The 23,381-nt window shown below is 52.2% G+C and overlaps 2 protein-coding genes across 4 annotated transcripts in view; one reads left to right on the forward strand and one right to left on the reverse strand.

Moving 5' to 3' along the window:
* LIN52 (lin-52 DREAM MuvB core complex component) overlaps window positions 1–23,381 on the reverse strand; it is a 249,553-nt gene that overhangs the window by 72,034 nt on the left and 154,138 nt on the right. The window lies entirely within an intron of this gene.
* Window positions 700–19,002, forward strand: SYNDIG1L (synapse differentiation inducing 1 like). 3 transcript variants are annotated; one of them, XM_050336322.1, is made up of 4 exons: window positions 700–1,175; window positions 13,089–13,544; window positions 14,790–14,927; window positions 16,505–19,002. In XM_050336322.1, the coding sequence occupies exons 1-4, from the start codon at window positions 996–998 to the stop codon at window positions 16,661–16,663; spliced, it is 933 nt and encodes a 310-aa protein (XP_050192279.1). In that variant the 5' UTR covers window positions 700–995; the 3' UTR covers window positions 16,664–19,002. The 3 variants fall into 3 exon arrangements, with proteins under 3 accessions (XP_050192279.1, XP_050192280.1, XP_050192281.1); XM_050336323.1 differs by lacking the exon at window positions 700–1,175 and adding an exon at window positions 1,942–2,082; XM_050336324.1 differs by lacking the exon at window positions 700–1,175 and adding an exon at window positions 12,579–12,946.

Consider the following 23,381-nt stretch of genomic DNA (forward strand, 5'->3'; position numbering starts at 1 on the left):
TGAGCAGGACCCTTATAGGGACTTTCACTAGGGGAAGGTAGTTTCCACCAAACCACCCATGCAACAGCAAGTCCCATTACCTCCTCTGCTTCCTTACAGGGTTACAGCTCAGCCCACACCCCCACAACATCCTGGGTTGTTCATGGTCAGGGCTTGCTTCATACTTGCTGGGACTTCAGCTAAGTTGGAGTCATCAGAGCTGGAGGAACCACTACTAGTCATCTGCTCTGTCCCTCTGTCCCAGGTCACATGCTGAGGCTACTTCCAAGGTAGGCCTCTGATCTGGACTGACAGACCTCGGATGGGTAGAGATGTCAAACCTCCTTTGCTGCACACCAAACCCTTTCCTGTCTGTCCCACTACCTAGGGACATGGGGGCAGACCATACCCTTCTTAGACTTCTCCCAAACTCTGTTTGTCTGTGTCTGGCCAACAGGGACATGTTTTTCCTGAGGTTCACTCTGTTCATAGTAACAGCTCTGTGGTCTGGCTGATACCCTGGAAAACAGCTTCCCTGCTGAGGTCCCCAGCCTTGGGCTGGCATTCTGGGCTCAAATCCTTCCCAGACCTGCTGGGAGATGTGGGACACAGATTGCCCTCAGGGAGGGAAAGTTGGCCACCTGTCACTGCTTCTTTGAGGAACACAGGCACTTCAGTCCTGTCATTAGCCCAGGTAATCCAGACCCTTAAGCTTTGCAGAAGGATTTCTCTGCTGCTACTGGAAAGATGTGCAGCTATCTGAGAACTGAGGCACAGAGAAGGCTGCCCTGCCATCTCCTCCTCTAGGCAGACCCCAGCCCCTCTAGCAACGGGACCTTGAGATCCAAATGCCCTGGTACATAGTCCATCAGCTGTCAGCTCAGCACCTGGAAGAAGATGGGAGGTGATAGACACAAGCCCGGACCTTCAGAAAGGCACACTGTGCTAAGAAGCCACAGTGTGGTCCCAAGGGAGCCCCAGTGTGGGCTGCAAAGGGTGACTGCTGGGTAGTATGGATGGTCTTTACAAACATCTCTGGGTCTGGTGGTCACAGTCTACTCCTGGCAAAACAGCACTGGGGACAGGTGAAGGCAAGCAGCTCTCTGCCCACGCTTAAGCAGGTCACCCTTGGCTGGACCAGGCTTCAGCTGCGTGTGTATCTGCTAACAGTCGTCCCGGTGCTGGGTGCTCCTGAGGTAGGGGGAGTCGCTGGGGGAGCACTAAGCTCCCAGTCGCTGGGAGTTTAAGAATAGCAAGGCATCAATGCAGAGCTGAGGGAGCTGCCGGGTCGGGAGGGAGCAGCACGGGTTCCCCGGGACATATCCTGGGCTGGGGGATGGCGAGCACCGGAAGAATGGGGTGTTGAGGCTAGGGTGTTGACTCTTGCTGTGCTGGTGCAAATCCGGATTAACTCCACTCACCGGAGTGATGCCCAGATGCATGTGAGGCAAATCAGCCTTCCACGCTGGTCCTTAAGGATCAGGGCAGAAAAATACCTGTCTGAGCCAGCAAACGAGCTGGCTGTCCATGGGATGCAGCCCCCAGGTCGGGCTGCCTGACTCCTCAGCACCGGCTCGGGCAGCGAGAAACCTCCTTTATCCTTTTCCTTTAAACTCTGCTCGCTGGCACTGGGTCTTTCCCTTGCTGGGGGAGTGGGAAGGGCTGTGCCCTGGGAAATGCAGCGAGCAGAAGAGAGAGAGTTTCTGCCGTGCCATATGAAGCAGCAGGAGAAGCAGTCACGTCGGGAGCAGCGGCACGGCTCCGGGTAGCCAGCCCTCGAGCCGCCGATCGCACCAGCGGGCGAGCGCGGCTCTGCGGGCGCGGAGGGGGAGCGCGGTCCGGCCGCAGCCCGAGCGCGGCGCCGCTCCCCGCCGGCACCCGCGCGGTGCCTCCGCGCTGCCGCACCCGCACGGCCGCGGCTCCGCCGCTCCCGCCGCACCCCCGCCCGCGGCCGGGCCGCCGCAGGGCCGCCGGGCGCCCACCCGGCCACAGGCCGCGGCGGGGCCGCCGATCCGCTGCCGGCCGCCGTGATGCCAGCCGCCGCCGCTCCACTTCTGCCGCCCGTGCTCCAACTTGGCGGGTGAGCCCTTCCTCGACACGCAGGTAAGGACCCGCGCACAGCGCTCGTGTCGGGGCACCCCCGCTGACACCCGGGCGGTCGGCATTCCCAGGGGTCCGGGAGCTCGTCCCCAGCGGCCCCAGGCTGCTCCAGTGGGATGGCAGCACGTCCCCAGGGAAAGGCAGCCTCGCGCCGGGCTCGAGTTGGACCCAGGGAGGTCAGAAAATGTGTCGGGGGGTGTAAAGATGAAAGGCTGCAACCTGGAAACGCCAGGACAAATTACCTGGTCAGAGGTTCTGCGGTGAGCAAAATGTAAGGATTTCAGCCAAAGTTTTGGAGACCAGATATGTAAGGGCAACTGCAATGGCACCGTGGATCCAGCCAGCCATCGGGACTCCTTCGCCGGGCAGCAGCTCAGCCGCCGGTTGAAGTTTGGGGGCTTGTTTGCCTTCTGATGAGAAGCCTCAGGAGCTGGCGGGAGCCACCCCACTGCCGGCCATCCCTGGGATGCAGCCGGGAAGAAAAACAGTCCAGCGATCTTGGTCGAGAGGGCTATTGCCGGTGCCATGACTTATGCCAATGAAATGACTCCCCTGAGCAGCACTATCTCCCTATGGCCCTGTGGATGACCTCTCAGCTTGTGTCTGTGGAAAAAAGCCGCTTGTTCAGGAGTTTCAATGAGAAGCACTTTCTGTCTCTGCCCAGTGTCTGTTTATAATTCCTTCTCTAAAGCTGCTGCGGGTTTCACAAAAGCCATGCTTCTCTCCCCAAACCTACTTTACTGGGCTGCTTGCTTTGCTTCTGAAAAAGATAAATTCCCTTTTCATGAGCTTGGGATCTGCCACCAGTAAAAACCTTTCTCCCAGGAGGAAGGTAGCACTATATAAATACCAGGGATAACCAGAGGAGTGGGGTCTGAGCCTGCCTGCCACACACAAGAAAAAAAAAAAAAAAGCTTTTGTCTCTGGGGGATAGTTGCTGGTTACTTTGTAGGCTGTCAGGAGAAGGATTACCCAAGCCAAAATGCAGTGACTGCATTTCTTTGGCAAAAGTTTCTTATGTCATAAAAATGGCTGGCAGAGCTGAAGCTTTGGGGAGCTGAATCCACTTCACTTTGTCTCCCTGAACCACTGTCAGAGACAGGTATTAAACACCGTTATTAAAGAATGAGTAATTTGCTGCAGTTCCAGCATAGTGAATTTGTACAGCAGATCCCTGCTTTTGCGAGGTACCCAACCCCTCCCTGCCCTCAGCCCAGTCTGCAGATATCACCATCACTTGCAGAGAGGTGACCAAGCTCTCAGCAATAATTAGCCAATTAAAATGCCCCTCTGGACCTACAAGCTCCCTGGCGCAAGCCTCAAAGGGGCCGATCCTGCCTGGCCCAGGAGCTTGTGGCAGAGCAGTCTGTAGGCCCCCGGCATGGGCACGGGCACTTCTGGCCTTTTTGGTTTGTCTGCCCCCTTCACAGCCCCTCTACATGTGTTGTGATGTATTCACACCTTCCCCAGAGCATCTTCAACCTCAGCAAGTATCCCGAAGATCTGATCTTCCTGTCCTCCTTTTTTCTGCCTAATTTCTAAAGCCCCGTACCTGAGCCCAGGGCTGGCAGGTAACGCTCGCAGGAGCTGCAGCTCTACTGCTGCTTTCAGGGCAGTAATTTCAGGCAAGGTCTTCAGCCAGTATTTCTCTATTTGTAAAATTAGAGATGGGCAAATGATTGACTTTTCTGAGTGAAGGGCCAAGCCACATCATTAGAGAGGGGGGAAAAAACATTTGTTATAGGTTTCCTCCAAATTGTCTTTCTGTTGCTCTTTCTCTGACAAGTGAAAAAGGCAGCAAAGCACACCAAATGCTTTGCTCAGCCTGGAAGGGAAGGCTACAATGATCCTCAGTGTTTTCGTGGTGCATGACTTAAACCAGCTTCCTTTTGGAGTGAAACACTTCAGGTATCTTTTGAAAACTGGAGTTGTCCCCAGACTATATGACTGAAGACTCAACAGTTGGTATGAAAAATTGTCCCAAGGCACATGGGGACCAGCTCGGAGATTTGATGCCACATGCAATAGCCACACTGGTGCTCCTCTTGAGCTGGGCAGAGGTTTCTCTGCAAATCCTTCCAGCTCTCCAGAACCTCCAGGGGGGCAGAGGAGTGAGAGAGGGTGTTGCTGGGGTTTGCCCCACACAGCAGGGACTGCTGGGAGGGAAACACCATGATCAGGATGCCCTCACTCAGCCCGCTTAAGACCAACAATGTAGCTCATCCAGAGCAGAGCTGCCTCTTTCACACTATGCAAGCAGCAGCCTGATTCTTGCCCGAGGGAGGTGGTGACATGGGCTGAGAAGAGAAATGGGCCAGGAAGAAAGGGAAAGCTCTATACAGCAAATGAAGGAGTAGCCCAGAGGCCCCCTCAGCAAGGCAACTTAACAGTGTTACGGAAAAGGAGATGTGATGTTGTTTTGCAACATCTCTTTCTGCACTATATAGAAGAAAATTTAGCACTGCATGATCCTGGACTCTGGTACTGCAGGATGAACAAAGGTTGTGGGATGGCTGAGGGCAGCTGCTGCCTTCCCTCTTACCATATTCCTGACAACAGAATAAACCAGTGTGAACTGCCCCTCCTCAAACACAAAGGGCAATCTTCACTTGAGTATTCTTTGGTAATAACAAATATGAAAGAGGCTCTAAACATTTGGTTTGGATTGCACCTTTTGACACGGGTAATAATTTAACTCCTCGGAAGTTTGTCTGCGTCTGCAGATGTTGGCCAGACGGGAAGACAGCAATCCACTTATTTCCTGGACCAGGAGATCAGCTTACTGCTGATAAAACACACTGTGTTTGGAAACTTAGGGTTCGAAAAGTAAGCTGGAAAGGTGTCATCTCCACAGCATAAGTTCATTTTTAAAGAGAGAACAGATCATTGGCAAATGAATTAAACATCTGAACTACAGAGGAGCCTTGTGAATCCCCAGGAGAATCAGGACGCAGTAAGCAAGGTGGAAATAGCCTGGAGTTCAAGGAAGGCAGACATGGATGAAATAAACAGGGCAGTGGGGAAAGGAGGCTGCCGGCATGCACTAGCCCTCAGGGTGATAATGAATCATTTGGTATGGATATGTTTTAAACAGAGACAAATGAGCAGTCAACAGATGCTTTACATTGCCAGCTTCGATTGATAGGAGGGGGATTTTCAGGAAGATGCAAGGATGAAGTTCGGTGCTGCAGCTAAGCTGCTCTATTAGCAAGCTGCAGCTGTGAAGGGGAGGACATCTCTGTGTCCCCCGCCCCTGACACCTTTTGCCAACCGAGTGCTACATCCCTATCCCTGTTTTGGTCTTGGATGGTGCAGGTCTCTCACCTGGAAGAACACCAGGTCCCATCTGCCTGACCACTTCTGTGCTGGGTGACAGGACATGGCAAGGAGAGCATCCCCAGGGTGCAGACCCAAGGCATAGCTCTGGGGCAGGCTGGGCTGCAGGGCTGAGGGGAGCAGGGATGGTCCTGGAGAGGAGCACGTGGCACAGGTCTGCTCCAGCGCAGGGTATCACTGCTCTCAGAGAGGTCTGTGGGAACGAAGCAGTGGGGAGGATTGATGCAGGGTCCCATGGTAGCAGCAGTCATAAATGGCCCGCGAGACTTCACAGGCAGAAGAAGAGCCTTGAAGTGGAGATGATGGGACTGCAAGAAAGGGTATGGGTGAAAATGCCTCATGGGAGAAGAGCTTGGAGCCATTTAGGATAACCACTGTGTTCAGTTCAATACCGGGTATAAATAGTGATGGAGAAAACCTGATGTGAAATTGACGACTTTAACCATTAGCATAGGAAAATCAGTCATGAGCAAAATTACAATCCACCAGCAAGAGCTTCTGTGCATCTTCCAGCAGCAGAGAGAATGTCCTGGTAATAAACACATCTCGGGGGACCTCTGTGAGCACTCCAGTGGGATGCTTGGTCTCCCTTTGGGTACCCCAAGCAGGGAGCCTGCTCTCCGGTGAGGGATGGGGCTGCCTCTGTGCTGAAAGCATTGCAGCCCAGGTGTCAGTTAGTTTGGCTCTACATGCATGGGTGTTTCTAAGTAGGCTTTCTACATTGAGGACAGGGTGCCAATGCCCCTCTCTCCAGACAGCAGCCTTAGGGTACTTCCTTAGGGTGCTCCTGAGCTGAGGAAGAGGAGGTTGAAGCCCAGACCCAGTCTGAGCTCATGTTTCTCCAGGACAGTGATTTAGATGCTGTATCAAGTAGGGGAATTCACTCTCCCCTGACCCTAGCCTGGTGTTGTCTGGCTGACATGAGCAGTCAGAGCCCAACAGCCTCACAAGGCTGATGCCTCAAAGGAGTGGAGATGCTGAGTGACAGTCCCACCAGCCTCTACATCCAGAAATCATCACCCTAACCTCCACTGCCTCCTGGCAACCCTGCTGGGTCCCCAAACAGAAAAGTGAAAAAGCTCCTGGTAAGAGCTATCCATCAGTTTTGTTTGGCACCTTTAAAGCCCCTGTAGGGCTGTAGGTTGTTTGAGTGCAAAGCCAGCAGGAGTGCCCTGAGGCTGAGAGGACTAGCACAGTGCGGCTGTTGACACCTCCATAACTTGTCCATCCCTGATCCTGCCCTGGTCCATTTCCCCAGTACAACGCTGCTGGCCAGGTCACTCTCTCTGCTTTGCCTCAACTGGGCACCCCATGACCACCCCACTGCCCTTCAGCTGCGGGACAGCACCCAGGAGCAGCCCAGCTGCACTGCCCCCCTCTCCTCCCTGATCCTGTACACCCAGAACAGCCTGCGGAAACTTCTGACAGCCACCTTATTTACTTGTTTGCGTCTCCAGCTAAAAAAAATTATGCTGAGAGAGACCAAACCTGCTAATTATACACCTAGCCACCCACACCACCATGTGCTTTATTTCCATCACCATCCATGTTGCCTCTTTCCCTTCTCGACAGCTCGATGTGCCCTTCTCCGATCTCCGTTTCCCGAGGGGCACGGCGAGGTGCATCCCGGCGGGGTGCATTCCAGCGGGGCACGGCCCCCGGCCGCTCCCAGGCCGGTGAGCTCCGACCCCGGGCCGGCGCTGTGCTCCCACTGGAGAGGCCACCACCGGCCACGGGGTGTTGGGGCGCCGCAGCCGTCCCCGGGGTTTGGACACACAGGCGCTGGGCCCAGGCTTTGCCCGCAGGGCCGTCCCTTGCGGCGCTGTGTGTGCCGGCGGTGCGGGCGATGCGGGGCCGGCGGTGCGGGCGATGCGGGCGGTGCGCGGAGCACCGGGGACACCTGGCGGCCGCCTGGCGAGCACCGGCCGCGGACGGGGACGGCTGGGACCCGTCCGGGGATGGGGGACACGGAGGCCAGGAGCAGCTTATGTGCAGGCATTCCCGGTATGAGGCTGAGTGCTGTGGTGGTGCCTGCGGTTGTTTAGAGGTGATGGAGTTCCCACTGCTCCCCTGCTGATGGGATATTCACGGGCAGCGTGTCCGGCTTGCCGGGGCTGGAGACAGGGCAGTGGGGGAGCCCTAGCCCTGCAGAAACCCTGGTGCGGCTCCTTCAGAAGCAGCCTGGCTCTCCCCTGCTAGCCCCGGGGAGGGGTTTGCTGTTTCTTACCATTAGGAGCAACGCCTTAGCTCTGAGCACAGCTGGGTCGGAACACTGCTGCAGAGAAACATTTTTATCAGGGACAATAAAGACTCGATTTCCACCTGGAAATTGCCCAATTTGACTTGTGAACCTTGAAAAGCAGCCTATCGCATCCCAATTCTCAGAGCAATTTAGTCTCTCTTGGAGCCAGGAGCCCATTGCCGAGGCACTGGCTTTCCACTCTGTCAGGAGATCAGAACAAGCATTTTATTCACTCCTTTCCAGCTCTATCAAATGGGCTGCATCAAAGTTGTGAATCAGATGCTCTACATCACAAATGCGTCAGCTATCCTTCCTCTAATCCATGTCCACAGGCTCTGTGTCACCTTCTTCCTTCTCTCCTGGTCCTCACCAATTCTTTTCCCTCCAGCAGCTTCATAATCCTTTTTTTCTTCATCTTGATTGCCAGGGTCCAGCTCTCTGCCTGGCTCAGATGTCACTTTGCTTCTTGCCCCAAAAGCAATACCATTTCCCTTCCCAGTGCTGTACCTAACGTGCTCCCTCTGCCCTTTCCAACCCCCTAACCACCTCATCTGATGCTCCTGCCACAGCAACCTTTCCCAGGACTGTTGAAGGCTTTGTTACACCCCAGGGATGAACAATCCCTCACTCTGCACGCTGGTGCTGTACCCAAGGCAGGAGCAGTGATGTGGAGACGGGCTTGAGTGTTGGCCAGAGCAAAACTGCTTTCTACAGACATCTCTGCAGGGCTGATGAAAGCAATTCCTTCTCCTGTGGGGCTCAGGGCTGGGACATGTCAGATATCCATGCTGCTGTGTGGGCTCCTGGGGCTGAGAGAGGGCTTGGTCTGCCCCTGCCAGACACACTGTCCATGAGCCTTCATTGCCTTTCCTTCATCCTCCTTCATCCATTACCTCTCCAAAATGACAGCTTCCCTCCCTGTGATGCTCTGCCTTTGCTTCTCAGCAGTCTTTGCAAGCTGGTTTTCTCTTGAGCAGAATTGCAAGCTTGGATGTCCAGAGGCAGAGGTACTGTCTCCTGGGAGGACTTGGGTCTTCAGTTAGAAGCCCCGAACCACCTCCTGAGAGCTTCTAGGAAGGTCTGGACTCTGGGAAGGGTGCTTGACATATCTCATATGCTTTTCCGCTCCGTCAGGAGCAGGCCCACCTCTGTCCAAGGGATATGGCAGCTGTACCTGGCTGTGATGCTGTGTGATGTGGCTGCTTCACATCAGCTGGATCAGAAACAGGCATTCACACTGTCCCCTGTCCTCGGACCAGCCAGGGCATGGCAGTGCAGCAGGGCATCACTCCCCGAGGTGCTATCCTGAAGGGAAAAGCCATTGGTTGGGGTAGGCTAACCTCACTCAGGAGTCTGGGGACATGCATCACAGCTGCAACCTGCTAATGAGCCCGGGAAGCAAGGCAGAGTGTTTGCCTGACAGGGCAATTAAATGATGATTGATTCCTGGAACAGCTACTTAATTCATCATTAACTGGCTTATCATAGCTGGCATCTGTGCCAAGGGTCCCTCTGAGAACTGCCTCAGGGGATGTGGTGTGGAGGTGAGATCTGTGAAACACAAAGCTCTATTTGCTACCTCCTTATTTTCATGCCTTATTTTGGCTCCTTTTACCTCGTACTTGCCTTGAGAAGATGAGTACACAACACAGCTATGCGCATCTCACTCTACTAGGGACCACTGCAACCAGGCTGGGGAGCACGGGGGCCCTTGCCCAGCCAGCTGGTTACAGGAGCAGGCATGCAGAGGGGGAGGCAATTCAGTAGGGAGCCCACAGCTGTCAGTTGTCAGCAGAGTTGCAGCAATGGTTCAGCTCAACGAGGGCACTGAAGTCTGCTTCTTCCCAGGTGTGCCCTCCCCCTGTGCTCACATTGTGCATGTATGCTTGTATGTGTGCATCCTCCTTGTGCACCTAGCAGCATCTCACCACCATTACCTGCTGCCAGTCCTGCCCAGATAAGCCTCATGGGGCTGATGGATATGCACACTATCCTGTGTTGCTAGTAATGAGGTCAGAGAATGGCCACTCTTTGCCAATTTTGTCTTTTATGGCTTCCTTGCTTTCATCTGCTGACTTCATTCCTTTCCCCAAGCTTGGTTATTAACAAGCTGTCTTTATTACCAGGCTTACTTTATTACTAGGCTTACTTTATTAAGCCCTGTGCAGCTAAATTCACTGTAGGATTCAGATAACCCAAAAGGGGTTTGGGGACAACTGCAGGGCTGGTGTAGCTCTTTCCCTCCCTGTGTGTGTGCATGTAGGGCTGGTCCTCGCCCTCTCTGCCATTCCCTCTCTAATGTTATCTCTAGGGGTCTGATGGCCCTAGTCTATACCTACAAACCCAGATTGTTTGGTGCACGGTCTCTATGTGACGTGCTGATCTTGGTGACTAAGGAGTGGGATGCAACTCTAATCCCTCTGGCACGGGGACTCTTCACATCAGCTATTGGAGAGGAAGGTTTCAGCCTGACTGCTTTTCAGCAGGGACACACTACAGCACACTGCTATAAGCATTTGTGATGCTGGCCCTCAGTGTCCCCTCTCCACTTCTGACAAATGCCAGGACTTGGCACTAGGGCTGCACTTAGTGATCCTTTTGCCTATCTATCAGAAGCACAGTGATGTCTCCTGCACTTTTCCCCTCGTCCTTGTAGTTCTGTTATTGCCCTATCCCGCTCCGAGGGAGAGCATCAGCTCCAGCTCCAGCTCCCAAGAGTGGAAGGCAGCAAGGAAAAGGGAGTTTAATAGAGGTAAATCCTTTATAATCCCAGAAGGTACAAGACTAGCATGTACTAAATCCCTCTAGCTGTAGCCCTGCCCTGTCCATGCTTTGTGCAGCAGCTCTGAGATCCTGGCCCTGCTCTAAGGACAGCCCTCAAAGGGCAGTTTGAGGAAGCAAAGAAGTTTGGGCTCTCCCTCCTTTCCTGGGACAAAGCCTTCAGCCCTTCCCAGCCCACATTCACAGAGACTTCCCCATGCTTCACCAGTATTTTCCCATGGTTTCTTTCACTACTTACACTATTACTCTTCCAAGAAATGTTCATCCTGGGATGTTCACTACCTGCCTCTTCCCTGCAGCCCAGGTCAGTGAGCTATCTCCCAGCCCAAAGTCAGATGAGTCCATGTTCAGCAGCAGCCCAGCTGCATAGATGCACTCGTCCCACACTGGTTCTCTGGCACCTCCCAATCTGCCTTTTAGGTTTCCAATTCCTCCCAGCTCCTTTCCCTTCTTTCTCCCCCACGCTCTGTTTCCCAGCACTAGCTGCTGTGAATGTGTGGCTTTCCCACACAGCTCTTCCCTTTCTCTAACCTGCTGCAGAAGACCCAAAGAGAGAAGTGCAGCAACTTCCACACAGGCAGCACCCACTGCCCGGTGGCCGACAGCCTGCCCGCAGTCCATATGCTGGTGTTTCTCAGCACATTTGGAGCCAGCTCCCTTCAGCAGCTTGCAGCAAGATCCCATTCCTCCCTACACTAGCCTGCTGTCAGAAGCATTTCTTGAGATGAGGCATGGATGCTGTACCAAAACTGTCAACTTTTTCTTACTAGTGCTGGGCTGCTTCTTCTGCTTGGGCTGCTGCTCTCAAGTAACACCCGGCAATTGGTCTCTTCTTACTGTTTTATTCAAAAGCAAGATATTTTATTAGAAATGTCATTTGCATGTTAAGGTAAGAAGAGGATTGTGGCTTCCTTGCCTGAAAACTGGGATGAAGCTTTGAGCTTCTCTGGGTCTGTGCAGGAAATAAAACCACCTTTGATACAAATATGCATCTCCCTTAAATATTTTGAAAATACTTAACAGCCATCTGCTGCACAAACCATTACAGGCTTCATTAGTAAGGTGGGAGACTGCAGAAGGCAGAAAATGGTTTGGGGGAGGGAGAAGAGGAGGGCATTCACCAAAATGCACAGTTTTAGCAGCACAACTCCATTTTCCTTATCAGCTTTCCAAAATGGGATGACCACTGCCAGAACTAAGCCCATGGACAGGTCCATTTAAAACCATGTATGGCCCTTGAACCTGCATGGGGTGGCAGAGTTTGGCCAAGGGACCACTTTAGCTTTTCACTCTCTGGGGTCTTCAACTTCTTTACTTTTATTTCCTCCTTGAGGACAGATTTAAAGCCAAGGTGATGTGCTGTCTGTCAGAAAGCCAGCCTAGTGCACCTTGGGGAATCCTATAGCAGGAGGATGTGTGCCCCTGCTACACAGCATCCTGCAGACGACTCCATGACTGAGATCTCTAAGGATAGGAACATTTGGGGTTGCAAGGCAATAGTGTGGCATGGTCTAGGAGCTAGAAAAGTGCTAGAGAGAGACCATAAAATGCAGGGCTCAGGTAGTGAAGAGCACAAAGTAATTGTTTCTCTCTCCTGAGGATATTTCACTGCATGTTTTCTTTGTGCCAAGGTGGGTTGTGAAGCCAAAATAGCAAATGCTCCTCTGAAGAAAAGGGGTGGAAATATTTAATCTCAGAAATTTTCATGGGGGGAAAAAAAAAGAAAAAAAAAAGCACAAATTTTCACCACTCTGAAATGGAGGAAGGGGAAAGGAGGTGAATTTCCCCAAGGAGTAAACCCATTCCTGAGCTGAGGATCCCATTTGAACTCAGAATTTTCTGAAGCTGGTGGCCCAGAGCCAAGGCTCTACCGCTGCCGCTGTACCCAAGGGTGGAGCTGGTTTAAACAGGGCTTTGATGTGATGGATCATTTACTTAGAATGTCATCATTTCAAAGTGGACCAAACCCCCTGGGGTCTCCCCTTTAATCTCACATCTCTTCGTTCTTCCTCATGGTTAGCTGGGCATCCAACACTCCCACCCCAGCCTTAACACCACCTCCACGTCCTCACAGCAGCCCCCTGGCTTCCCTTGGTGGCTCACTGCTCTTGCCCCAGCTGCAGCTCAACCTTGGAGGAGCCCTAGAGAACCTCCCATGTACCTGAAAGTCAGTTAGGTGTATCTGTAATCTTTGGAGGGCTGTAATTCACCGTGCAGTACTCTGCTTTGGGAAGTCAGGCAGCACCTTTGAGTGAATGGCAGTCTCTTAACTACTTCTGTGCTGTCTGTTAGGCAGCACACATTATGAACCAGCAGAAAAGATGCAGTAGGTCCTTTCCTGTCAGGCTGCACGTGGCCAACCCAAGATGCATAATAGATACACCAAATCCTCATCTTAATCCAGACTGAATCAGATCTTGTTGCAGGGCTGCATCCTTATCTTACTACCAGCAGGGGAGAGACAAGGAGATGCTCCGTTTGCCAAGATAGCATTCAAGCTGTGCAGAGGTGGGGAGGACTCTTGTTTTCTCCATTATTGCCGATATTTTCTGTTCCCACTAGCCTCATCTCGACATCGGCATGGGTGAGAGGCTCTTCTGCTCCCTTGCCTTGCCGTAATAACAACCGTTTACTGCTTCTGCTCCTGCAGGATCTCTTCCCCCCTACCACCAACAGCATGGAGAGCGTGCATGAGCTGCAAAACCCGCTCTTGGCCAACGCCAACGGACACCTTCGCAGCAGCTATTCTTACCACCAGCATAACAGCCAGGACTACCCCAGTCATCACTGCCAAGGGAAACTGTATTCCTACATCTTCCAAAACACTGGCAGTGCCAGGACTCACCAGCTTCTGGATGCCAGTTCCCTGCAGCTGGCTGTTGAAGCCTTGTACGGCCCCAGTTTCATCCTTGTGAAGGATGAGACCACTCTCAAGGCCAAGGACAGCAAAACAGAAAGCTGTGAAACCACTTTTACGGAGAGCAAAGAGGCTCCATCCGAAGCTCCTGAAAGGCACGAGGCGCAAGGGTCCTGCCTGGTAGACAGTGACATCCGCATCCAAACTGTGTCCTATGAGGTGGAGGAAGATGAGCTCCAGGAGTACGAGGTGAGCTTTGCCAGGTGGGATGGCACTAAACTCCTGTGGTAATTCTGGACATGGGCTCAAATTCTCAGTAATTTATTGTCCCTTTTTTAACCCAGAGCTCCCCTCACATCCTACCATCTCCTGCCTCATCAGTCTCCCTGTGCACCCAGTATTTCTTCTTTCTCCTTATCATTTCTGCTCCTTTTGCCTCAGTGCTGACCTCAGAAAGAGGTCAGGTTTCCTAAGAGCAGCCTGGCTGCAGGCTGCTGGGAGCAAAGGGGAGGTGGGTCTCTGCAGGACCCTTGAGATATGGGGACCCTTTGACAAGGGCAGCCTGCTGTTTCTGTGGCACTCGAGCTGAGGAGAAGCAGCAATTCTTGCATAACAGCAAAATTCATATGCCTGATGGCAGCAGCTGAGAAAAAGCTTATATATAAAGACAGGATGAATCCTGCAAAGGAAGAAGGAAAGATGACAAAGCAGCCTCATTGCTGCGCTGTGCCCCACTGTGACTTGAGCAATGGTGCCAAGGCTGGGAACATCGTCTAGGACCTTGAGAGGTGAAAGTGGGTCCCCAGAACCCACTGGAGCTGATGTCTGATGACCCAGCACAGTTCTGCTGCTTTTGGTGTTGGTGATGTGGCCTTTTCAGATGGAATCAGGGATGTTCCCTTGTCTGCGTGCCTTCCCCTCTGAGGCAAATCACTTCTAGGGCAGTCTGAGGCTGGCCACGTGGTGCCCAAAGGCAGGAGTGTTGACTGCAGCTGCTAAGCAATGTACTTACTGGGGGGAGAGGGCATGTTGTCCCTGCAATGGAGGCTTCAATACAACTGCTTTCCCTCACTTCCTAAATTAGTTTAGGAGGATATTGATCTCCTAGTCTCTAATGGGGATAAGGCACTTCATTTAAGTTTGTTTAAGCTGACAAACAGTCAGTTCTGCCAAAGCTGAAGATATTTCAGTTTAAGACTCTCTCTAATGCAGGGAAATCCCAGACCCCCAGCAAGTGAGCTCAGCATTTGCTCTGGCAGTGAGCCAAGAATTCATTCCACTTTTGAATTTGCTGAGCTATGTTGCTCTTCATCAAACCACACTGAAGAGTCTAAAATATTTTTGAAATTTACTCCTTGAATTTGCTGGTGGGAATCATATGAAAATATGTGATGGCACCAGGAGACAGCAGAAGCTGGGAGGTGAGGGGCTGAGATGCAGCCAGCAGTGAGGCACAGGGAGGTGGGCATGTGCTGAATTCATCTCGTTTTGCAGAGCGACTCCTCCAGCGACAGTGAAAGCGAGGATCATTTCCTGATGCTTCCCCCCCGGGACCACCTGGGCTTGGCCCTGTTCTCCATGCTGTGTTGCTTCTGGCCCCTGGGGATTGCTGCTTTCTACTTCTCCCAAGGGGTAAGAGATCCCATTGCTTGCCTGTGTGTGCTGAGCGCTGGAGCAAGGGCCCTGCAAGCCACAGCAGCCCTGGAGGTGGGCAGCACCTTTCTGGATCTAAGGCTCATCTCTGTGCCATGGCCAGAACTCTGAGGATTGGGTGATCCTGGATGTCTCTACAGTTGTTGTGGGGTTGCAAACCCTCCAGCTCTGGTGTGGGTTACTGGAGGTCAGGTTTTTCATTTGGGTCTTCTGGGTGTTATTTAGGAAACTGGAGTTGCTCTTGGCCCTTTGCCCAGCTTCTCACCCCCGCATTTTCCCACCTGTCCTCCCACTCTCCGGTGCAGAGGTTCTACACCATGACCCAGACTGAGGCAGCTCATGCCACAAGAACCAGGCTGCTCTGGAGACTGGACACAAAGGAGATCCTGGTGTCCATATCACACTACAGCTCCTCTCTTGTGCTTGTTTCTGATGCACATTGGCTAAGCTGTGGGAGCCAATGCCAGGCTGGCAGAGGCTGGAGAGGGTGGTGGGCCTCTGGCTGCACCAGCTCAGAGGACCTGCTGCCTTCTTGAAGGCTTAGTCTGGAGCCTGGGCTCACTTACTGTTGACCCAGAATAATTCAAGCAGAGCTAGGGGATTTACTCCACATTTGCACAGATGCTTCTGTACAAAGAATAGGTGGGAGGAGGTATTAAGAAGTTAAATCAAGAGGATAGGAATAGAAATGGAAAAGTATATTATATGAGGGCCTGGCACAAAGGTGGTGAGAGGCAGGGGAAGCATTAATTGATTAGAACCCCAAGGAGCAGTTGATTTCACATTTTTCCACATGGTGCAAGATAGCACAGTGCACTCTCCATGTGATGACATACGTGGGGCAATAGCTCCATTTGCTGTAACTATCCCTTTTGTTCACTCACTGAGGCAAGGACCATCTCTTTATTTGGTGTCTGTGCACAGCAATCTCCATGTGGCAACCTGAATATGAGTAGTAGGTAATACCAAGAGCACTTAGAATGTGCCCTGAGCACTTAGAGAAGCTGGAAGTTGCCATCACAGAGAGCCAACACTCACATCTGTCTCCACTGCTGGCTCCATCAGCCCTTCTATAGAAAATAGGCTTCAATCAAAAACCCCTCACACGAAAAATTAGGTAGCAGTAGAGCCAGACCAATGGACCATGCTGTCCAGAGTCACTCCCTGAGATTAGACAGTACTCGATACATATCTGTACAGGGTATCCTGGTATCTAGTCAGTGCCACACAGCCATCACCCCAAGCACCAACCAGTTGTCTGCTCTTACGAGGGTCCAGCCTCTGCTCACAGCTCTGGCTGAGTGCCCAGATGGGTGCTTTCAGACAAGCAACTGAAGCCCACGCTTCTCTTGGAGGCAAAATCCACAGGAAAATGTGTGTAGGTGGCACTGCTGTTCTGAGCCCTCCCGGGTTGGCAAACACGGTGCTGTCTGTTCCCAGCCCATGGGACAGAGTGGCCAGGGAAGGGGGACTGACTCAGTAATGAAACAATTGCATGCTGAGTAAAAGGCCAGGTTCTTACAGCTGTGAGCAACAAGCATTTCTTCTCCTTCCAGACCAGCAAGGCTGTCTCCAAAGGAGATTTCCATCTGGCCAGTTCAGCTTCCCGACGAGCTCTCTTCCTTGCCGCGCTCTCCATAACCATCGGCACAGGAGTGTACATCGGGATGGTGGTAGCACTGATTGCTTATCTCTCGAAAGGGGGCCATGTATAGCTGCCACCTGCACGTCACTGCTGTCCCTAGCCGCCGGCCCTCCTGGGATTGAGCTTTCCTGTGGAGCACAGAGCACCAGTGCCTGCAAAGGCTGCTTGCACAGCCAGACCCCGGCATGGATGCCCTATGCAGGTTTTTTCTCCTTTCAGAGAAACAGTAAATCCCTGTTCCCTCCAAGGCTGTAGTGTGCCACCATCCAACAACAGGGAATTAAGAACCAATCTGGCTGCTGGGACCAGGAGGAGCACATTTGCCTGGTGGAAGATGTGCAGGAGAGAAACTGCATGCTGCTGCTGGGCTGGTGCCACCACCCCTCATCTGGGGCCACAGCTTCCCTTTGCAGCCCTGTAGCTGGGAGATCCATTGCTGGTGCCCAAGCTCTGCCCATGAAGAGGGCACACAGGGAGGAGAGGGGATATGGTGCCAGGGAATGACTGCTGTTTCTTCCAGGAGATCAGAGTCCTAGTGGGGTCTCCAGACTCCTGTGATGGGGACAACATTCTCACTTCAGCACCAAGGGGGTGGCACCTGGCTCCTCAGATGCAGTGAAGTAGGAGGACAGAGCATGGACAAGACCAGAAGGCATGTTTAACACATCCCTCTGCAGACAGACCCCTGATCCACAGGAGAAATGCCAGTTGCTGGCCCATCCCAGAAGCAAGGAGGAAGGCAGGCTGGTGGTTGCACAACATCTCTTCCATTTCTGGTGCAGGCTGGTAAAGACAGCAGTGTTTTCTCCATGTTAATAATGACTGTCATGATGATCCCAAGTCTGAGCCCCCATAAGGTTGCCATCCCAGAGTGCTGGGCCCTAAAAAGACTTGTAATTGAAATCTCTACCCAAGAAGTGACCTGGGAGGGGTGGGAGCCTGAAGGATTCTACTCTTGGCACTAGGTCAGAGCCCTGCACACAATGAGGGATGGAAAGAAAAGGCTGACACAACATGCAGAGTCTGAGGTGGGAGTGCTGTTTGCAAGGGGATGAGATCCAGAACAGGAAGAGACATGGAGGGAGTCCAAGACACAGGGAGTGACCCCTACACACTCCTTCCCATGCCTCAGAGAGGCACATCTCCATCCATCCTAAAGACTCTGCTGACAAGGAAATTCCCAGCATCTCCTTTTGCTTACTTGTATATTGTTGGAGACACATTAAGTGCTTCAGAGGTGGGTATGAAGGCAATGGCTGCCCTAAAGAGGCATTAAGAGGCTGTGCCTCACCCCCTACTCCCCAGCATCCCCCTTGACCATCCCTCCTCTCCCTAGCCATGGCTCTCCTGTTGCCTCTTTCCCTCGTGTGCAGGGGACTGCAGGCAAACCCTGGGCATCCCTCACCTCCTTCCCAAGGTTTCTGGGCAGGCTGCAGCCAGCTTTGCAAGAGGCACAGCACGTTCCTCCAGCTGGGTGCCATTCAAATGTACATTTCATACTAAAGAAGCATGCTAATGTCTGCAATTGCTGTTGTACTTGAGCCATAAAAGAGAGAAGTGCATCAGAGACCTGTACAGAAGCTGGTCTGAAAGTTCCCATTACATTTTATAACCTGGAAGAGCTAATAAAAAAAGCAGGAGAGAAGTCTCTGTTTATAAGAACGTGGAGCTGGCTAGCAAAGAGGTGAGTTTTGCAGGAGTGCCATGCTTACTTAAACCTGGAGGTGTTTACGCTGTTCTCAAAGGAAATTATAATCTAGCTGGTGTCTGGGCAACTTGGAGGGAGATGTATTTCAATGTGGATCATAGTGAGCAACTAACACTGAGAGCGGGATGGTGGTGTGGGCTTTTTTCCCTCTGTGGAAGGGACGAGCATTAGGGAGAGAGAGACTGGAGCACTGTGTGTGTCCAGGCTACTGTGTGTAGAGTAGAAGCATAAAATAAAATGTGCTTGAAGAGCAGCAGAAGAATACACACATAGGAGGGAACAAGCAGATCTTGCTTCTGATGGTAGAGGCAGAATTTGCAGGGAAGGGCTGGGGTATCCAAAAGAGATGAGGTGGCTTAGAGAGGAGTGATAAGGGGCAGACTCACCCTGCAGTCAAGTGACAGTTTTCATTGCCCTGTCCTGCATGTGCTCAGCCATCTTGGATGTCCATCTCTCCAAATAACCAAGCAGGACAAGAGCGCTGTTTCAGAGAAGGGATGTCTGTGGGTGCCCATGCAGCAGGGTCGACCAGCCCCACAACCCCACAGCTCAGTGCTGTCCCAGCTAAAGCCCTCCTTGTCTATCCCCTTCAAGCACCCCCAGCTGAGGGGCAGGGGTGGGAGCTTCCCACCAATTCTGCTACAGACAAAATCACTGGGGCTGCTAGATGAAAATCTACAATAAGAAACTGCATTTGCCTCTGTGTTTGTAATTCTTCCAGCTGGTTTCCTCTGGGGGCTGCCATGGGCAGGGGTGGGGTCAGCAGCCCCCAGCCCACTCCCCATGGGCACCCCATGCCCCTGTACCCCAAATTGCTTCTTCGACTATTTTTAATTGGAGATGCCTGGGGAAGGACCAGGCCAAAGGGCCAACAGAATTAAAGTGTTTTCCACTAATAGCCTGAATCTCCGATGATCTTGTCAAGGGAGGGGGAGGGAGAAGGGGCTGTGCCAGAGCATCCCTAAGGGGGGCATTATGCAAATGGACAAATTAGTTGGAAACAGCCTGAAGGGAAAAGTGGAAATTGAAATCTGAGGACCAGCATGGAGATCACTGCTGAATAACTTATTATAGACTCACAGCGTCTGCTGCAGCCGCCTGAGCAGAAGGGAAGGAGGCAAAAAGGCAACAAGACACAGCAGTCAGGGAACACACAAGCTCCAGAAATTTGATTAAGCTTAAAAAAAAATATGTAAAACTAAACCATGCTGTCTCTTCACCTCCTCCCTCCTGTCCTCCCAGAAAAGGGGTCCCTCTCCTAGCTGGGACTCCCAGCCCTACAGCAGAGCCCTGTAATGGTCCTGATCTCAGAGGGAATACTCAGAAGTGCAAAGGAGGGTAGAAGGGGCAAAGGAGGAATAGTCTCAAGTCCTGGCCTAGAAACATGTCTAGCCCAGAAAGGAGAAGGGAACACAGGGAGTCTGGCAGGTCACAGCTCTATGAGGTGATGCAAAGGGCAGCGAGTGCAGAGACCATCTGTGCCTGTGCAAAGGGGCGATGGGGAAGTGAGATTTCTGGTGGCTGATGAGGGAGGATTTAGGGTTCTCTGAGAAGGAGGTGGACGAGGGTCAATTAAACAGTGATATCTTACAAGGGTGTACACCACAAGCTGCTGTCCTTCCCTGCATCCTTTTTAAAAAGAGGTGCTGAAGAGTCCCATGACATCAGAATAACTCCTCCATTCATGAATAATGTGTTCTCCATAATTAGGATATCTATTTGCAACTGAGTTCTCCACCAGCTGGCTGCAGGTGCCTGTCCCTGTGCTGTCCAGCAGCCCCAACACAGATGCGGTCCTGCAACCTTGGCCCCAGCAACCCTGTCCCATCACCCTCCTGCCCACTGCTCCCTAAATGACCATGCCCTGGCCCAGTCGCCCCACCAGTACTCCCAGCCATTGTCCTAGGGCAGTGACACCAAGAAACAGACACAGAAAGTCACCAGAAAGCTTATTCATTCCCCATCTCCCCAAATACGTGCTCAAACAGCCTCTCTCCTGCCTCATACACTGAGTGGCTTTTGGGTTGCAAGAAGTGTCATGACCAGGTGTCCCAGATGCCCTTCCCTGCTGTGAGGACAAGACCATGGGGACCAAGCCAGAGTCATTCCCTGGGTTGGTTCAACATCCCCTCCATTCCTGCCCTGCCTTGGAGATGCTCCTCACTCAGCCAGGAGTTCAGAGCAGCAGTGTCTGAGGTGCACTGGGTTTTGGTTTCTTTTGCCAGCAGCAGAAAACAGTATCTTCCAGCTTGGGCTCCTTTTGTAACCTCTGCAAGGTCAAGGTGAGCACTTCCCAGCAGGCCTTTCTCTTCAGAACCAGTTAACGACAGCGTGGAGTCTGTGCCAAGGGTGGGGGCGGCCTTTGAATCCTGCCTCCTTCTGGGATGTAGCCAAGAAGAAAGCTACTGACCAACGCATCTGAGCTACCGCCTTCCCCCAGCTCTGCTCACACTGCGTCCCTTGGCAAGTGCTGTGGCACACCAGAATGGGGCCATTGGCTACAAATGGGGGCTGGGGTGTGATAACAAGGGATGCTGGGACCATACTGGATCTTGCTCCTCTTCCCTCAGGGATGAGGTGATGGTATGGAGAAGGGGAAAGAAGCTGGTGGGATTTGTGGGGGAGACAAGACCCACGTGGGACTCTGTCCCCAGACAAAGGGATTCACTGGTCCTCCCAGCCAACCTGCTCTCCTTGGGGTCAGCCCCAAGGTGGGTTATGTGGAAACCACAAGGGCTGGACATGGGATGTCCTTCCTGCTGCACTCCCTGCACCTTCATTGCCTGGGAGGACAAAGCCCCTTGCAGAAGCAAAGCTACCACCTGCTCTCTGAGCAGCACAGGTTGGTGGGATGGGATTGTAACCATGCTGATGGGGCAGAAATGCCTCAGTTCTCCCCCCATCTGTCCTCTGGAGGCTAGTGAGAAAAGAGACACAGGGAAATAAAAGCAAAGTCCTTTGGCTCACTTAATGGCACAGTCAGTGTTTTCCCTTCACAGTAACCCAGTAAGGAAATAGCTAATTATCTGAGACAGGGCAAGTCTTCTATTTCTATCAAAAAAAAATAAAAAATCATTTAGCAGTGCATCTCTTCAGTTAGCTTATCCTTTCCTCTTTGCTCCCCCAAAACAGCCTGCAGTGGAGAGAGCACGGGGAGGCACAGCCTGTGGCAATGCCACCTCTCCTGGGGCTGTCGGGAGAGGAGTTTTGCAGAGAGAAGCCAATTAAGAGCCATTACTCAGGCATCAGCTGCTGGGAAATCAGGAGGTTCATTACCTCTCCTCTCCCTGGGGATGTAGGCACCCACTCACTCTTCCACAGCATCCAGTAGCCACAGGTGCAGGAACACACTGCTGGGGTTGAGCTGTCCCCACAGGGCAAGAGGACAAGTGGTGTCAGGAGGGGACGGAGCACTAGGTGGGCACACTTTGCTGGGCATAAGGCAGATGCTGTCCCCATGGCAAGCGGGGAGCCATGGGGCTTGCTGTGATACCACTAGAGGGGTATGGTTACTGAGGGTGACACACTGGAGGGTGTTGGCATCACCCTCCACTGATCATCTGGCCCTTTTGCTGCCAAATTCTATCCTAGCACAGCCCACTGCCCAGTGTTCCCCTCCTTGTCCTGGCGGTGTCCAGGCATAGGGACAATTGGGGAACACATCTACAAGTGAGCTGCTCCTCTCAGCTGACCTCAGTTTTGCTGTAGATAATGCCTGGGCTGGGATCTCAGAGGGAAGGAAGGGCTTTTACAGGTGAACTCCAGCTGTCCTCCAGTAGGTGTATCTTAAAGATGCAATTTAAATATTCTCACAAGTGATAATTTGGGGGCTTTGGAGAGTCAATACTAACAAGTACCAGAAGCACTCAACTTGTGAGCTCCTAGACCAGAGAGGGCCCATGTTCCCCCACTCCCAATGAGAAGGTTCTCCCCTCAGGCCAAGCTCCCCTGAGCAGAGGAGCTGGTGCTGCCCCTCCAGCCATTCCAGAGAGCAGGATGGGATGGGGCCAGTAGTGGAAGCGCCTCTCTTCTTACCCCACTCCACCCCACCCCTGCACCCCCCTTTCTGCTCGGGAGCTTTTGTGGCTGCAGGGCTGCACTCAGCTTGCTCCCATCCTCTGGAACCTTTCAGATCCTTCCCAGCAGAAATCCCCCCACTCTGCAACAATTCTGTCATTACTTCTGGAGACATGATGCTTAACTTGGTTTTAATCCTTTCAGTATTAGCTGGCTTCATTTTTAAATCAATCTTATTGCTTAATCAAAATGTCAGTCGGGATTAATCCCAGTGTCTCACAGAAGTCAGAGCGCAGACAGAACGCTGCCTTCTTGTAGCACGGAGAGCTGAGGGACAGTCCGACAGGCAAGGGGTCTTTCCCACCACACAGGCAGGCTCCCTGCCCAGACTCACGCAGTTACAAAAGTGCCAGAAAGATAGAACTTAATTCTAGATCACCAGAGTTTGGCAGGAGGTGTCCATCCTGCAGCAGCTATCCTACCTTTCCCCAAACTGTTGTTACTGAAGTGATGGAAAAGTGATGAGGAGAGGGACAAAGGAAGATGCCAGGGAAAAAGAAATTAAAATAAATGCAGTATCTGCCAAAATGCCATACTAAAAGTAGTATATCAAAGTCTAGGAACAGGCAACAAACTTTTGACAGTATTGGGCTAGAAAGATGGAAGTGTTCCTTCCTGAAGTGCTTTCAAGCTGAGTATCTTCTCCAAAGTCCCATATTTTCCAGATGCGGGCTGTGCTAAATTAGCATTACATATCACCTCGCTTATTTTCTAGAAGAGGAAAGGCAGGATACACTTAACCTGAACCTTGGCTAAACTGCTGCGATGGAGTCACACCACAGTTGTCAGGTGGGGCTAAGACAGGTATTAATTGGTTATTGATATTTTAGAAGATCTATTGAACCGGAGCGCAAAATCCTTGAAGATCCATAAAAGGACAGATCTTCCGTACTTTCACTCGCAAGTTGACACAAGAAGGAGGGGTACCTTAGCACAATTTGCTAATGAAAAAAAATTAGGAGAGTTTTGAAATATAGCAGGGAGATGCAATGGGGGGGTTGCT

Source organism: Myiozetetes cayanensis, unplaced genomic scaffold (assembly GCF_022539395.1).
Source record: "Myiozetetes cayanensis isolate MyiCay16 unplaced genomic scaffold, myiCay2020 scf6-25, whole genome shotgun sequence".
Lineage (NCBI taxonomy): Eukaryota > Metazoa > Chordata > Aves > Passeriformes > Tyrannidae > Myiozetetes > Myiozetetes cayanensis.